Here is an 18,218-nt window from a genome sequence, read left to right on the forward strand (position 1 = left end):
CTCAGTGCTCCATATTAACCTGTTACAGCTGCTATTATTAATAATGAAAACTAATGTAGCTATCATTTATTAGGCACTTACAGATAAAGGTACTGATGCCCTGAGAGTTAGAGTAACCTTCCCATGGTAACAAAGTTAATAAACTAAAGAGCCAGAATTCAATCTAGGTTTGACATCAAATGTTGATGCTCTTAACGACTATACTATGCTTACTACAAATATCTTTTCTGAACATTAGTCCATATTAAGTACTGACTCATTACAAGCAAAGTGCTGCCAATGGCATTCAGTATCAGTGCTGTAACAACCCAGTAAGTTACATCTGGACGAGCATCAGATGTTGATGACTCAATTCATGCTAAGGACCTAATGCTTATCACTGTGTTAATTATACAAATACATGAAATAAGAAAATCACTCAGTGATGCTGCTAATGATTTTATCAGACAGCCTATTTTCTCCCTAATTATAAGAAACACCAAGATTAAAATAAAGTAGACAACAACATGTGGCCTAAGAAGCTAACAATACTTGTTAGGATTACTGTTTAACTGAAATTTCAAAAACTGGTTCTTGTAATCTAGAAATTAATACTAAATTAGACTTTGAGCTATATACTGACTATCCCATAAGGAAAGGAAAAAGTTCTTACCAATAACTTATCAAATAGTTTCCTTAAATTTGTTTCTAGTTTTTCCATGTCACCACAAAATGAACTCATCTCCGCCAACAATTTCAATACCTAAAACACACAATTCACTATGACTGTTTTTTTGAATAAGCAAGGGTTATAAAATGAGAGTAATTCTAGATAACGATTTAAGACTTTACTTATTTTCAATTATGCTTTTACAGAATTGTTACAACGTTTGAAATGGAAGAAAACCTTAGAGATGCAGCCCAACATTTTACTGTGAAGGAAAGTAAAGGTCAGAGATTATGTCGCTCGACAAAGTCACAGGGAGTAAGTGGCTGGGCAGACCCTAAAACCCAGATCTCATGATTTCCAATGTATCTGTGAGAAGAAGTATGGAAAATAATACATATGACACTTTCTGCTACAGGTTAACGATAGTGCTAATTACAAGGCAAAAATGATAAATATATTAACTATAAAGACACAGTAGTAAGAACTCTCAGCAGCTAAGAACTAATTACTTATGGTTAAGGTGGGCCTCATTTCCTATTAAATTTAGTCTCTGGATATTTACTCAAACTATTAGTAATGACCACTATTCTCAAGGTTCATTCCCGCATTTCCCAATCCCAGTCTGATAGGCCTCGCCCAGCACATTTGAAGCAAACTACCTTGCCAGTGCACAGTGAGATTCTTCTCTATCCCAAAGACCTATGAGGGAAATGGCACACGCATTTCCGTATTTCAGTCCAATTCAATAATCACTAATGGGTGCTTGATTCAAAATCAAGTTTTGTGCCAGATTCTGGGGATACAGAGGTGAATCAGGTTAAACGTAGGGAGAGATTATAAATGTAAATTATTACAGATGCTGTGATAATTATTATAAATGTAAAGTATTACAGATGCTGTGAAAAAATGTTTATATACATTACGGTTGAGATACAAAGGTGGGAGGAGTAGTGAATTCTATTGGAGAAGAAGGAATAAAGGATATTTTGTGTTAATCCAGTTTAAAATTGGCTCTATCAGTTATGGATACAAATGGATGAATTAAACACCTTATTTAAAAATATTAAGGCTACAAAGGTAGAGACCGACTATAAAAACTACAGGCAGTGCTTTCCCACTGCAGCAAACCTTAATTGAATCCATGAAGCAGTCCTAATGCAATTAATTCTGGTCTAGGGAGATTACTGGCTGGCCATTACCAGACATTTAAACTGCTCCCTCTGAAATCAGATCTAAGTTAGTGGTTTACATTTTTGTTAAAATATAAGAATGCCTTATCAGTGCTAAAGCTGAAATTTTTGCTTACCTCCAACTGTATATCAAGACCTTCCACTGGGGTAGTCAAGGTACTGAGGTTAGGGAGAACCTGCTCACAGAAATATGTCACAAACCTTGTGGAATGGACATTTTTCTGTAAGAAATCAAAGAAAATGCATTGTCAAAAAACAAATATTTGCTCAAATATTATAGGATAATTTCATTCAATAAATGCTGAGTGCTACAGCATCAAGTATTCTGACTATAAAGACAATATAGTGCACACCCCAGCATGCCCCAGATATAACCTCAATAGGTGAGCTATGAAGGGGCTTCAGTAAGTTCATGGAAAAATGTAATTAAAAGACAAAGAATAAAAAATATAAACTTTATTTATCAACATAAGCTCCATCAAGGTTAAGACACTTTTGCAGGCAATGATACCAGTCATCCCAGAGAACTGAGGGTCCTAGGAACTTAACTATGTCAATGCAGTCTTTTTATACTATTAACTAAAGAAATGTGGGTGCCCTTTAACGATGTGTTTAAGATTAGGCAACAAAAAGAAATCAGAAGGGCCCAAATAAGGACTTTAAGGTGGATGCCTAATGATTTCTCATCAAAACGTTTAAAAAACTGTCCCTGTTTGATAAGAGGAATGAGCAGGAGCACTATGGTGGTGGAGGACTCTGGTGAAGCTTTCCCAGGCGTTTTCCTGCTCAATCTTTGGCCAGCTTTCTCCAAACAAGCTCATAAAAAGCAGACGTTATTCTTTAGCCCTCCAGAATGTCAACTAGCAAAATGTCTTCAGCATCCCAAAAAACTGCTGCCATAACCCTTCCTCTTAACTGGTCTCTTTTTGCTTGGACTGGGCCATTTTCACCTCCTGGTAGCCATTGCTTTGACTGTGCTTTATCTTCAGAATTGCACTGCGAAAGCCATGTTTCAACTCCTGTTCCCATTCTTCAAAGACATGCTTCAGGATCTTGATCTCACTTGTTTGCAATTTCCATTGAAAGCTCTGTTCTTAGCCGGGCGCGGTGGCTCAAGCCTGTAATCCCAGCACTTTGGGAGGCCGAGACAGGCGGATCATGAGGTCAGGAGATTGAGACCATCCTGGCTAACACGGTGAAACCCCGTCTCTACTAAAAAATACAAAAATCTAGCCGGGCAAGGTGGCGGGCACCTGTAGTCCCAGCTACTCCGGAGGCTGAGGCAGGAGAATGGTGGGAACCCGAGAGGCGGAGCTTGCAGTGAGCTGAGATCCAGCCACTGCACTCCAGTCTGGGTGACAGAGAGAGACTCCGTCTCAAAAAATAAAAAAATAAAAATAAAAATAAAAAATAAAAAGAAAGCTCTGTTCTTGTCTGCAGCTAATCTGAGCGCGGTGGTTTTGACACTCATCGAGTAGGAAGTTTGTTAAACTTTAATTTTTCAGTCAGAATTGTGTAAGCTGAACCAACTGAGACGTCTATGATGTTGGCTGTTATTTCTGCTATTAATCGTCAGTCCTTTTCATTTAGGGCATAAACAAGTTAAATTTTTTGTTGCAAACTGATCTGCTGCGATGGGCTTCGACGTTGTCTTGTCCTTTCTAAAAATGAGTGATCCATTTGTAAACTGTTGATTTCTTTGGGGTCATTGTCTCCATAAACTTTTCATAAAGCATCAATGATTTCACCATTCTTCCACCACGCTTCACCATAAATTTGATGTTTGTTCTTGCTTCAACTTTAGCAGAATTCATGTTGCTCTGACAGGTGCTCTTTTTTCAAACTGATGTCTTACCGTTCTTAGTTCCCCAAACTATATCCTGTTCAGACATGTTATAAATACAAGTTTATTTTGGTGAAAAATGTTTTGAAATCCATGCATAGATTTTTTTTCATAACATGCATTTTCCAGGAACTTTCTGAAGACCCCTTATATACTTTACTGCAAAGTTATCTGGAGCATTGGGACATCTATACATTTTGTTCTCTTCCTTGATTCTCAGATCAAATTTGGGACATGGCCAGGCATGGTGGCTCATGCCTGTAATCCTAGCACTTTGGGAGGCTGAGGCGGATGGACTGCCTGAGCTCAGGAGTTCGAGACCAGCCTGGGCAACATGGCGAAACCCCATCCCTACTAAAAATACAAAAAAGTCAGCTGGGCGTGGTGGTGTGTGCCTGTAATCCCAGCTACCTGGGAAGCTGAGGCACGAAAATTGCTTGAACCTGGGAGGTGGAGGTTGCAGTGAGCCAAGATCACGCCACTACACTCCAGCCTGGGGGACAAAGTGAGACTCTGTCTCAAATAAATAAATAAATAAATACATTGTGAGAACCTTTTAGTGTTGGATTTTCAGACTGCACATTTCTGAAAAGGGATAGTTCTATTATTTAATTTTCTTTGTAGAGACAAGGTCTTGCTATGTTGCCCAAGCTGGTCTTGAACTCAGCCTCAAGCATTCTCCCACCTTGGCTCACAAAGTGCTGGGATTGGGATTATAGGCACAGGCCACCACACCTGATCTAGGATAGTTCCTTTAAATTGTGTTTTTCAAATGAATGTATGCACATCCCAGAAGATGCAATGGCCAGAGGAAACACACAGCCTGAGACAGAATACAGAATCCTCATGACTTTTAAAAAGTCTCTGGGAAGACTAAAAATTTTTATTGGCCAGTCGTGGTGGCTCACACCTGTAATCCCAGCACTTTGGGAGGCCAAGGTGGGCAGATTGGTTGAGCTCAGGAGTTCAAGACCAGTCTGGGCAACACGGGGAAGCCCTGGCTCTACAAAAATTACAAAAATTAGCCAAGTGTGATAGTCCATGCTTGTAGAAGCAGCTACTTGGGAAGCTGAGATGGAAGGCTTGAGCCTGGCAGGTGGAAGCTGCAGTAAGCCAAGATCGTGCCACTGCACTTCAGCATAGGTGACAGGGCAAGACTGTCTCAAAGAAAAAAAAAAATTCTTTCAAAAAAATTTCTTGCTGCTTTGGGTTCTCACCAATTCCACTGTGGCCTTTATAAACACAGACAAAGCATCCCTCATCTGAAAATCCCAAATCTGAAATGCTTCAAAATCCAAAACTTTTTGGGCACCAATATGATGCTCAAACATCATGCTCAAGGGAAATGCTCACTGAAACATTTTAGGTTTTTGGATTTTTGAATTAGGGATGCTCAACCAGGCACAATGCAAATATTCAAAAATCTGAAAACACTTCTGGTTCCAAGCAAGCATTTCAGATAAGGGACACTACTAGAAAGGTTTAAGGGGAATGTTAAAGTGAGTATTTATGGAAATATATACAGCTAATACAGTAATCCAAATACCAGGTGTGTAAAAATAAAGAGCTTACAGAGAAGAGGGGTACTGCCTGCCGAGTGCACTGTAAGAGCCTGTCCACACAGTCAGGATCCGAGGGATTAAAGGTCTGTTCTAGGTCGGCCTGTTCAGCCACCAACTCTACAAGCTGCTGTCTTCCACTCACTGTCTGTAAGCTTTTTAACCCAGACAGTATCTTCATAAATAGAACAAATTCTTCACCAGTCACATCTTCTAGGACCTGGAAAAGAGACAATTCAGAATAACAGTATACTCATCATTTGAATGGGACAGATCAACAGTGAAAGAAAATAGCTAATTTATTTCAGTTACTAAGTCAGTTTGATATTAATGCTTCCAAAATACTGAAGAAAAGGCAACTTCTAGCTTCAGTCAATTGAACTTCAGAGTAAACCAGGCATTCTCCAAAGGGGCAAAAATTGGTTCTTAGAAAATGTTACATTTTTATGTACAAAGCACAGATATACATATAGTACCATAAACAGATATACAGTATATATGTGGCATTAAAATTTCAAGGAAGAGCAGTTAAGAAAAAAAAAATTTTTTTTAATTCTTAAATTGGCTATTCAGGGGAGTGACTTTAAAAAATGGCTGGAAAAATTCTGTAGCAAACTGTTGAATCAGATTGTTTCCTATATTTAAAAGCAGTCTAATTCATATTAATATGGTAATTGTTGTACACAAAATAGGACACCTTGCAAGTCTCATGTTAAATCTTCCATATCAGTGGGTCTGAATTTTTCTATTCATGGACCAAAGGAGCTCATAATCACGACATGCTCTACCAGATTACTAGCTGGGGCATAGGTAAAATAGTCTGATACTCCCAGCTAAAGATCTGTCTCTTTCTCACTGAAAAATAATCTTATCAATAAGGAAGTGGGTAGTAGTAGTCTGAAATTTCTATAGCCTGAACCATAAGAGTGATCACATTCTTTAGAGAAAACACTGAATCTTCTTGAACATATTGCTCAAGCCTGTAATTCCAGCACTTTGGGAGGCCGAGGTGGGTGGATCACGATGTCAGGAGATTGAGCCCATTCTGGCTAACACGGTCAAACCCCGTCTCTACTAAAAATACAAAAAATTAACCAGGCGTGGTGGCAGGCGCCTGTAGTTCCAGATGCTCGGGAGGCTGAGGCAGGAGAGTGGCGTGAACCTGGGAGGTGGAGCTTGCAGTGAGCCAAGATCGTACCACTGCACTCCAGCTTGGGTGACAGAGCAAGACTCTGTCTCAAAAACAGAAGTAAATTATTCCCAAACTTTGGCACATTAAGATGAATGAAAAGTTAATTGTGACACACCTTGCCAATCCTAGCGTCTACAATTATGCTAGATGCTGGGAGCAAAGACAAGCATGGTTTCACCCTTGAAGAGCGGATAGTGTCAAGGGCTAAGGTGAAAAGAGGTCACTTTGATGTGATAATATGTTTCATTTTGAAAAATTCAGAATACTATGAGAGAGTATCCTAAAATGGAAGAGAGGGGTAGGACTTAGAGAAAGTTTCCTGAAGGAGGTGATTTGCAGAGGTTGCACACATTTTAAAGACACTACCACAAAAAGTTTAAATGTAATCAGATTCCTTTAAATTACCAAATTGATTCATCATTACCACTGACAAAAGTGCTAAATACAATCTAAGAAAAACTCAGAAGTTCTATGGTGGTTCTAATGGGATATATGATATACCACTTTATACACAAGCCACACATAACATTGAGGAATACTGCCAATGTCATGTATGCTCTTTTGCTTTAGAGTATTTCCACCAAATGAAGACCAAAGCTCACCTTTTTGGATTCAGTTAGTATAAGCTCTTCCACTTCCTTTGTTAAGACTTCATCTGGTAAAGTCTTAAGTTTTGTAGAAAGGAATTTAATTGCTCGTTCTCTAACAATGTCCTCTCCTTGAAGTATTTGGCTGAACAACCCACCTAAAGTCCCTGCAAAATAAAATAGTTGCCTGTAGGAAGTCAATTCTATAGTGTAATGGTGTTTTCCCATTTAACTCAACTTATAGTATTTCTTCTCAAATAAGTTAATGAACTTCCCAAATATCATCCTCATTACTAGTTAAAAGTAGTCTGAAATTTCTACAGCCTGAATCATGAGAGTACTTTCTTCATGAAGACATAAGTCAACTTGAGCATAACTTTCCTTTTTTTATCATTACTAATAGTAAAACCCAAGTATTTTGTAAGAATTTCTTTAAAGTGTCAAAGGGAGTTCTTCCAACAGATTTCTAATGGAAAAATTTGATCTGTTTTTGCAGTTATTTCTGCTGGTTTTTCTAGTTATAAACATCTTGACCTAAGGAGACTTTTTTCACAATACTTAAAATTTTTATGAAATAGAACTCTGGGTAAACCCTATAGTGTATTCTTAATGAGTAACACCTAACTTTGTGATTCTGTAAGACATCAAACACAATTCAGAATAAGAACTGGCCTTACCTTTTGCATCCATTTTAAATATACTTAACAGGGCATTGTTCACTAGGTTAAATTCTGCAGAGTCATCTGGATAAAGAAAAAGTGGCATAATGAATATAAAACATATCATCTGCTTCAGTTTCAAACTTGATTCAACATAGTTTCTCAAGGTTACATTGACAGGAAACTTATAACTTAAGCCATTTCCTCAAGTACCAAAAGGATACATGTTCCTTATAAGGGTAGAGAACCCCATCTGGCATGCCTGAAAAACTTTTATTAAGATGCTACAATTATGAAACGACAGGAAATTGGGGGAAAATTATGATACATCAAAATGCTCAAAAGAATCTAGTCATTACACCTTAATAACAATTAAAAACAAAACAATACTAGGAATTAGATAACCAGAAATCATTACACTTTAAACTACTGAAGGAAAGTAGGAAATTTAATCTCTATCAGATGTAGGACCTCCAGCTCTCCTGCACCCCATTCAAAACCTAAAAACAGAGTCAACATTTCAGAAAGAAGATATATATTTAGAGAAAAAGGTAATAAAATCCCTTACCTGTCTGCAAAAGTTGCGTCAGTATATCGGCCACTCGAGGAAGATTTTCTCCAGTGGCAAATTGAGGCAGTTCTTTAATTGCTTGACGTCGAATCTGGGCATGATTTCAAACAAAAATTAACCAAATACTATATCACCTTTAAAATAACACACACACAGCTTTTTTTTTTTTTTTTTTAAAAGACAAGGTCTTTCCCTGTTGCCCAGGGTGGAGTGCAGTGGTGCAATCATGGCTCACTGTAGCCTTGACCTTCTAGGCTCAAGAGATCCTCTAGCCTCAGCCTCCTTAGTAGCTGGGAGTAGAGATGCAAGCCTCCACGCCTGGCTAATTTTAGAGGCAAGTCTCCCTATGTTGCCCAGGCTGTTCTCATACTTTGGGAGGCCAAGGTGGGCGGATCACAAGGTCAGGAGTTTGAGACCAGCCTGGCCAACAGAGCGAGACTCTGTCTCAAAAAAAAAGAATTTGCTCCAATTTAATATTCAAGTTACACAGAAAAAAATTTAAAAAGTGATGTTAACAATGTCTGGCTGAAGGAGAGACTTCAGATTATAAACAACTGTTGACAGGCTAATTAATGCAACTGTTAGGTTTTTACTACCTATGGGCTTATAATATAGTATTCCTTAAAAATGGCTACTGTGGCAATGTTATATCTAGTTAACTATTTACTTTAGAATTTTCAGTATTGACTACTAAATACAACATTTGTGCCTATATCCTGCATGTTTAATTCCAAATACTGATCTTGGCTTATTCGATTTTTACATAAAAAATGTACAGCAGGCTAGGTGAGGTGGCTCATGCCTGTAATCCCAATGCTTCAGAAGACCAAGGTGGGAGGACAGCTTGAGGCCAGGAGTTTGAGACCAGCCTGGACAACACAGCAAGACCCTACGAAAAAATTAAAAATCACCCGGGAACGGTAGCCTGTGCTACTTGGGAGGCTAAGGTGGAAAAAATCCATGAACCCAGGAGTTCAAGGCTTCAGTGAGCTATGGATGTGCAACTGCACTCCAGTCTAGGCAACAGAGTGAGACCATCTCTATTAAAAACACACAAAAAAGTATATCCAGCAAATTCTGCATGAAATGTTGGCAATTCACTGTTTCATCTGAAAAGACAAGAGCTAACAGTTGAATATTCTTAGGAACCTGTGTCAGCAGCCAGAAATATTACCAGTTAATTCTGTTCAAAAAAAAAAAACCCAAAAAACAAAAACTATTTCTTTTAATCTAGTAATCCTATTCACTTATTACACAGACCATTTTTCTGCCATGCAAAATATATAAGGGTAGTGACAGTACATTTTATTTTATAACACTTAATAATTTAAATAAGTAAGCACAAATTGATTAAAAACAGTCTAATTTCATATGCACAATGAATAACAATCTATGAAACAAGATGTGGGCCACAATCCATTTTTAACAGTGGACAAATAAGCAAAACTAAGTATTTTGAGATTCTATGCATTTTTCATAATTTAAAGGTGGTGAAAAAGGCTAATACATTTTATCATATGTAAATTTAAGCCTGGGTATGATGCCATGCCAGACCATACTGTAGTATTTTATTGTGTACTCTGATATATCAGATTGCTACTCCAATTGTGTTAGCCAAACACAGAAACATCTGAAAGACTGCTATAAAGTGTCACTCATATACTTACAGATACATCTTCATCCTCACAGAGGTCTAACTGTGCATTGATAGCAGAATCGGCCAATTCTGGAAAATGCTTAAAGAATTTTGGAATAAATTGAGCTGCTAATCGTTTTTCCTTAGTACCACCTTTCACACCATCCAGTATCACTTGATAGGCATCTTTATGCTGAAATAAAGAAAGACACATGACTTTGAAAGATGGGAAGCTAAGTAAAAGACCATAAAACATGTTAGTGTGTGCTTTAAATTTTTACACAGGCTAAGAAATAAAGTTGATTTTGGGAAGTTTACTACTTTTTTTTTGAGACGGAGTCTCGCTCTGTCACCCAGGCTGGAGTGCTGTGGCCGGATCTCAGCTCACTGCAAGCTCCGCCTTCCGGGTTCACGCCATTCTCCTGCCTCAGCCTCCCGGGTAGCTGGGACTACAGGCGCCACCACCTCGCCTGGCTAGTTTTTTGTAGTTTTTAGTAGAGACGGGGTTTCACCGTGTTAGCCAGGATGGTCTCGATCTCCTGTTCTCGTGATCCGCCTGTCTCGGCCTCCCAAAGTGCTGGGATTACAGGCTTGAGCCACTGCGCCCGGCCTTGAGGTTTACTACTTAAATGGGACACTTATCTTCCCAATTCTGTTCTTCCTCCATCTTTGGTTAATTTTTGAGTTGGGGGAGATGGACGAGTCTAATTTTAAGTGGAAAAAGCATACGTGTGTTAATATACCAACGCTTCTTCATTCTAGTGATTACTGACTCTAGCCTTGTGACTGTGTCATGCTTAAAAAATTTGTAATGGGCTAGGTGTGGTGGCTCACGCCTGTAATCCCAGCACTTTGGGAGGCCGAGGTGGGTGGACCACCTGAGGTCAGGAGTTCAAGACCAGCATGGTCAACATGGTTAAACCCCGTCTCTATGAAACACAAAAATTAGCCGGGCGTGGTGGCATGCACCTGTAATCCCAACTACTTGGGAGGCTGAGGCAGGAGAATTGCTTGAGTCTGAGAAATGGAGGTTGCAGTGAGCCGAGATTGCACTACTGCACTCCATCCTGGACAACAGAGTGAGACTCCGTCTCAAAAAAAAAAAAAAAAAAAATTGTAATGATGGCCAGGTGTGGTGGCTCACGCCTGTAATCTCAACACTTTGGGAGGCCAAGCTGGGCAATCACTTGAGGTCAGGAGTTCCAGACCAGCCTGCTAAACATGGTGAAACCCCTCCTCTCTAAAAATACAAAAATTAGCTGGCGTGGTGGCAGACATCTCTAATCCCAGCTACTCAGGAGGCTGAGGCAGGAGAATCACTTGAACCCAGGAGGCAGAGGCTGCAGTGAGCTGAGATCGCACCATGGCATTCCAGATTGGGTGAAAGAGCGAGACTCCATCTTAAACAAGTAAATAAATCATAATGAATACCACAGACTTCACAAAGAATTGCACCATATTTACTTAAAAAAAAATTTACCTGTTTCCAATTAGCACCATGAAGAAGGTGAAGGGAATACATTCCAGAAATTTAGCAATTCCAGCAATGTTAGGAAGTGTAGCTTAATTTTACCTCATAGCAGTATATGAAAGCCATGACCATTCCATAGAGCCAGACAATTTTGGATTAAGACAGACTCTAATGTCACATGTTTAAACTTTTTATTGGAACAATACACTCAAAGCTCATTTGTTTCCTTAAAAAAAAAATCACAAGTGCTCTCCCTCAAATACTCATAATGGGAGGAATCAATAAGTTCCCAATCCTCCTTAAGTGCTTGCCTCTAAACCAGTTGTTTTATGAAATGATGCTGATAAAGATGGTCAATAACAGTAACAAATACAGAAAGACTACACATATATCTTCTGTTTGGACATATTAATAAAAGTAACTGGAAAAAAAACTTAAAAATTATAATCCTGACCAAACGTATACACAGTATAGTGTTTATTATGTATAAGGAGTGTTCTAAGTGCTTCAGACACATGAGCTTACTTCACACCATCTAGTGGGGAATGACCAATAAATATCCAATGAACTACAGAATTCCCAGATTTATTTTACTGTGATTCTTTTTGTGGATAATGCTAAGTGAAAAAATAAAGCAGGATGCAAAGTTACAGAACAACTCCCAAATAACAGAAATTTCTGTGAATAAGGTTAGCTTCTTCATGAAATGCAGATGTATCAGCCTTCAGGAGTCATCACTGAAAAATGTATTATAAACACATCCAGACCCCGTCTCTCCAAAAAATATAAAATTAGCCAGGCATGGTGGTGTGTGCTTGCAGTCCCAGCTACTTGAGAGGCTGAGGCAGGAGAATCACTAGAGCCCAGGAGATAGAGGCTGTGGTACGCTGTGGCTGCGCCACTGCATTCTAGTCTGACAGAGCAAGACCCTGTCTCAAATAAAGAGAGGTGTATGACATACTTTTCACCGCAAACATTCAAAAAAGAAATCATGCTGACTTCTCCACCACTTTACATTCCTGTGGTTTGCCTCAGACTTCTAGGCAGGCTTCATAAAATCAAAGTTTGTTCTGACATCCTTACTTTTTGCAGGGTATCACAAATCTAATTCCCTGTAACTCAAACTTACTTATAAAGCCATCTGAAGAAACTCCTTACGCTGTCCAAAATTAAATGAAAAAAAAAAAAAAAACCTACTTAAAACAAAACTTCCTTTTGCCAAGAAAAAAATATTAAATCTGGAATCAAATAAAAAGGAATCATTAGCAACATTTATTGAAAGTCTACCAGGGACTGAGTGATTCCCTGTCTATATCATGACAGGTGTTACTACTACTCCTATCTTCTAGATGAGGAAACTAGGGCTCAGAGAAGCGAAATAAATACTTCCACATATTTCTGAGGGATTACGAACTTGGTTAGTCAGTGGTTTTAGCTTAATCATACAAAAAACGCTACTACAAGAGTGGTATTTCAAGAAATAAAAGTCCAAGAAGCCTACACGCCAACCCTGCAAAGCTAGTGTACTCAATAATTGACAGAACAGGAGGAATCAGGGTTTCAGCGTTATAGACATCTCATCAGCCAGACTGCCGTGGTCTTTTAACAGGTGTCTGATACATTTTTTAACTTTTAAGATTTTGACTACATCATACAAAATTAAGTATATTTTAAGTAAATTCATAATAATTTGAAACAGAATTTAAAATAATGGTGGGCCCACAACTTGCTCTATTATGGCTAGTCAGGAGCCCTGGGCAGAGTGCAGCAGAAAAGGAGATTAGAAAGGTAAAGGAGCACACAAGAGTGAGACCTGAAGGAGTGGCAGAGGCAGAGTGGAGGAAAGGCAGGATGAACGCATAGGCAGAACATGGGGGTTACATGAGAAGATGATAAGACTGGAAGATTTGAGGTATTAAATAATTCTGCACTTAGAATTTGTCATCTGCAGTTTGCTTATTAGAATATACGTGCTCATAGATGTACGTATGTGTGTATGATAAAGTTCCCTTTATCCATTAGAGATAATCTGTGTAAATGGTTTTTCTTTTATTTTGTAAATGGTTTCTCTGTTCCTTCTTTGAATACATTTCTTCAACTATGAAAAAGAAATGCTTACTGAAGGGCAAGGTACAGTGCAAGAAGAGAATCAATCAATCAATCAATCAATCAATGGATTTAACCCTTGAGACGTTATAATGTAAGTATAGGAATAAGAAATAAAATAAAATACAAGTCTGAAGTATTGTTAATAAGTACATCGTGCCAAGGGGTTCAAAAAGAGAAGGATTTGATCTGCTTTGGGGAAATTAGCTGATAAAACCTCAGAGGGCTTGTGTTTACCCTTATATATTTAGAAGGCACTACTCTGAAAGGAGTATTGACAATAACGGGGAGGGACTAGTCTGTAGTGGCAGCAATCAGAAAAACTGTTGTGCTCACCTCTCTAGTAAAGGATGATAATCAAAATAAAAGTTAGAAGGAAGTCAAGACTGACAAACTTGAATGCAGTCTCAGAAGTATCCAGACACGTATTTGCCAGGAAACTTAGTACTGATCATAAACCTCGTAAGTTGACCTGAAAATCAGGCTTTGCTACATCAGGAACATGAACACGGTTTTCTCTCCTTAAAAACAAGTGAAATGGTGTCCTCTCTACTAAGTTGGCTTTTGCATTTGTTAGTTAAAATTACAAGCAATATCCTAAAACCTACTGTTTTTTAGTAAGTGATTTTAGGCATTTTATCTAAAAGGGAGAACTATAACCCAACAGAGCAAAATTAGTAGGCATTATCTTCGGTTCTCCTAAAATTCACAATGTTTGAGCAGCCTGAGCTAATCACTACATCTCATTATGCAGAGATAGTTTAGATAGTCGCTTGACAGCTGTCAATACAGAACACGTTGATGACCCATAATCTACAGGGAACTGTGTTAAATTCCAGTGTCCAGCCGGGTGTGTGGTACATGGTAGGTGAAACCTACTGAATAAAGCATGAGTTCTCATTAAAGTGTAGACAAAGTTATCCTTTTTCATTTTTTCACAAACTTGTCTCTTAAGTACTCTTATTAAATAAAGAGTACATTTTTGGCCGGGCGCGGTGGCTCAAGCCTGTAATCCCAGCACTTTGGGAGGCCGAGACGGACGGATTACGAGGTCAGGAGATCGAGACCATCCTGGCTAACATGGTGAAACCCCGTCTCTACTAAAAAATACAAAAAACTAGCCGGGCAAGGTGGCGGGCGCCTGTAGTCCCAGCTACTCGGGAGGCTGAGGCAGGAGAATGGCGTAAACCCGGGAGGCGGAGCTTGCAGTGAGCTGAGATCCGGCCACTGCACTCCAGCCCCATGGGCTACAGAGCGAGACTCCGTATCAAAAAAAAAAAAAAAAAAAAGAGTACATTTTTGCTGCAAGTACATTTTTGCTCCAAGAAAGACATTTTGACTCCTTGGGGGAGAACTCTCAATTCAATATGGTTTTTATAAAGATGACATGAGAAGGAAATGTAAGCAAGTCTCAAAATTAAAGTAGGGGAATGGGACAGCACTATGTATACGGTTTCAAAGGCTTCTTAGAAAGATTCCTGAGAGAACCACAGTTCTAGCTTTCACCCTATCCCCTCTACTGATGTGCAATAAAGTCAAACACAGGTAGAACAATTTGTTACAAAGTTACCCAACTAAGTCCCAGATAAATTATACGATTGAGAATATCTTCACTACTGGTTCTTTTTAGGAATAACAAATTCAAACTGATTGATCCTACATAGTTTTTATCTTTTTTTAAAAAAAATTTTTTGTTTGACATGGAGTCTCACTCTGTTGCCTAGGCTGAACTGGAGTGGCCTGGTATCAGCTCACAGGAACCTCTGCCCCCCAGGTTCAACTGATTCTCCTGCCTCAGCCCCCCCCCCCCCAAATAGCTGGGACTTCCGGCGCATGCCACCACGCCTGGCTATTTTTTGTATTTTTAGTAGAGATGGGGTGTTCATCATGTTTGCCAGGCTGGTCTCGAACTCCTGACCTCAAGTGATCTGCCCACCCAGGCCTCTTAAAGAACTGGGATTACAGGAGTGAGCCTCCGTGCCTGGCAGTTTTTATCTTCTTAATGAACAGAATATTCCTCCTTCACAACCGACCTACACACTCTATCCACATGTACAACAGAATATCCGTACACATTTCTCACTGATAAAAGTGAATTTCCCTACTGACAGGGAATGAAGGAAAAAAATCATTTGCTATTTCAAACTGGTATATTCACAATTCTAGATTAAGCTAAAATAAAGCTCCAACATGAATTTTTTTTTCTTTCAGTTCAGAAAGGTCTTATTTGAATTATGTCCAGAAAAGGGGACGGGAAAGGTACTCCCACGACTGTTAATAGACTAGAATCTTCCACTTTCTCCAAGAAGGGATGCGTAAGCAGAAAAATCACAAAGTTCTAAGCACTGAAAAGCTATGGTGTGGGATTTCTAAAATTATCAAAGTTGTCTCCAGGACAGCCTGGTTCCTTTCCCAGCCACTTATCAAGTTCAATATACTCCGGTACTTGAAAACTCATACATGGAACAAATGGCTCGTACGGAGAATTCAACACTGCTGAGAAACTGTGTATCGGCGGCAAGCATGGCAAGGGCGCTCGTAAGAGAACTCCATTCAGAGCTGCACTCTCACACACTCCTTCGCCCAGCTCTGTTTTATTTTCTTCAAACACGTTTCATTAAAAACAATAAATAAAAAAAAACAAAACTTTTTTTTTTGACGGGGTCTCGCTCTGTCGCCCAGGCTGGAGGGCAGTGAAGCGATCTCGGCTCACCGCAACTTCCGCCTCCCAGGTTAAAGCAATCCTCCCACCTCGGCCTCCTGAGTAGCCGGGATTACAGGCGCGCGCCACCACGCCCGGTTAATTTTTGTATTGTTAGCAGAGACGGGGTTTCACCATGTTGGTCAGGCTGGTCTCGAACTCCTGACCTCGTGATCCGCCCGCCTGGGCCTCCCAAAGCGCTGGGATTACAGGCGTGAGCCACCGCGCCGGGCCTCAGGATGCCTTTCTTATTTATCACTCACTACACTCCCTCCTAACTGTACATTCTGAGAGCGCGCGGACCTTTCCATCTGTATCTCTAGCGCTCCGCGCTCAAAAAATGTACGGAATAAATGAAACCGTCAGCCCTCATCAAAGTCTGGACCAAAGAGTCCCTCTCCTGTTTCTCACAAACTTCTGTCTCTTAAACACTCTTCTTCAACTAGTAGCAGAATTTTGCCTCCAAAAAAAACAAAAACAAAAACAAAAAAACAACACATTTTGACCTCTTGAAGAAAACTCCCGATCTAATCTTGGAAGGACTGAGCTCCACCGAAAAGGAAAAAGGCTTAAGAGAATCCTGTAGAGGAAAGCTCGGGAGGAGAATTAACGTGAGCCTGAACGGGCTGAGTTAGGTTACGCCACGGTGGGAAAATGCTGGGCGAGGGAGGCAGGGAAGCCTGGAACCCTGGGGACCGCGGTCTCCCTGGTGAAGCCGGAGTCTACACTCCCAGAGAGGCCCACCCCGATGAGACGGCCTGGGGAGGCTAGGAGCTCCCCCGGGAGGATGAAGCCGCAGCCCCCGCCCGGCCCGGGAGAGCGCGGCGGGCAGCGCTTTGGAAAGGCCGCGGAGCGCCGGGCCCTGCAGGCCGCCCGGGGACTCACTCACCTGGCCCACTTGCTCCGTGGCATCGGCCAGGATGCCATAATTGCGGTAAAGCTCCTCTACCGTCGGCATGGTGAGCGACAAGCCCAGGGCCCGCTTCCGCTATCCTTGTCCTCACCGGCGCCACCGCCGCCTCGGAACTTCTCCAAACCCACTACCTGCACTATTACACCTCCAGCTGCCGCCAGTGCCGCCGCCAGTGCCGCCGCCAGTCACCGCTCACAGCGCGGCTCCGCCCCCGACGTCTACGTAAAGACGCGCACGTCGGGAGCGGCCTTCAGTAGAATCCAATGCGCCTCCGCGATTTTTGTCGCCCTCTAGAGCTTGGAGGAGCAAAAAGCGGCAAGGATGATTGGACTATCTCACGCCTTTTTGAAAGCTTGAGCCTGGCTGGCGGCTCTGGATGGGAGGGGTGGGGGTGGGCGGGGAGATTAATACAGAGATAATTGCGTTTCTGCCCTTAGAAGATCTTACATATGAGAAGTCACAAACGGTTTCCTCCTGATTCAAGAAAGGTAATATTAATCAGTGGCAATAGAGGGTAGTGGGTCCGGTGGGAAGCAAAAAGCATTCCTATGCCATTAAAAAACCCTCTGTGTCCACCACGCTAATCAAGTGTGGGGTCAAATTCGGCCTGCTGGAAGAATTTGCTTATCTTTGCTGCCAGTGTAAAGAATTGGGGCCACCTGATTATGTATAGTATCCAAGAGAGTAATAAATAAATGAAATCACGTACGCTTACTGATAAGAATTTCTAAGATACAAGTTTAGATGATATTTTATATATATATTATATAATTATCGTATCTATATGTAGCTGGGCGCTGTGGTTCACACCTGTAATCCCAGCACTTTGGAAGGCTGAGGTGGGTGGATCACTTGAGGTCAGGAGTTCAAGATCAGCCTGGCCAACATGGTGAAACCTGGTGTCTACTAAAAATACAAAAATTAGCCAGGCATGGTGGCACGCACCTGTAGTCCCAGCTACTTGGGAGACTGAGGCAGGAGAATTATTTGAACCTAGGAGGCAGAGGTTGCAGTGAGCCCAGATCATGCCATGGCACTCCAGCCTGGGCCACAGAGCAAAACTCTATCTCAGAAAAATTTAAAAAAAGTTAAAAAGCAGGTATAAGATGATCCCATTAGGTAAAACATACAAAGCATACAA

General features: G+C 40.5%; 1 protein-coding gene across 2 annotated transcripts in view; it reads right to left on the reverse strand.

Annotated features, from left to right (window-relative positions):
- API5 (apoptosis inhibitor 5) overlaps positions 1 to 17,307 on the reverse strand; it is a 33,069-nt gene extending 15,762 nt beyond the window's left edge. For both annotated transcript variants that reach the window (XM_023215823.3, XM_023215822.3), the window contains exons 1-8: positions 17,054 to 17,307; positions 9,918 to 10,079; positions 8,248 to 8,341; positions 7,698 to 7,763; positions 7,036 to 7,187; positions 5,255 to 5,461; positions 1,956 to 2,060; positions 653 to 742 (exon numbers count right to left, since the gene is read on the reverse strand). In XM_023215823.3, coding sequence (XP_023071591.1) covers positions 653 to 742; positions 1,956 to 2,060; positions 5,255 to 5,461; positions 7,036 to 7,187; positions 7,698 to 7,763; positions 8,248 to 8,341; positions 9,918 to 10,079; positions 17,054 to 17,122 — 945 coding nt within the window. In that variant the 5' untranslated portion in view covers positions 17,123 to 17,307. The remainder of the gene's footprint in view (positions 1 to 652; positions 743 to 1,955; positions 2,061 to 5,254; positions 5,462 to 7,035; positions 7,188 to 7,697; positions 7,764 to 8,247; positions 8,342 to 9,917; positions 10,080 to 17,053) is intronic.
- Positions 17,308 to 18,218: the final 911 nt, after the last annotated feature.

This window comes from Piliocolobus tephrosceles, chromosome 13 (genome assembly GCF_002776525.5).
Source record: "Piliocolobus tephrosceles isolate RC106 chromosome 13, ASM277652v3, whole genome shotgun sequence".
Lineage (NCBI taxonomy): Eukaryota > Metazoa > Chordata > Mammalia > Primates > Cercopithecidae > Piliocolobus > Piliocolobus tephrosceles.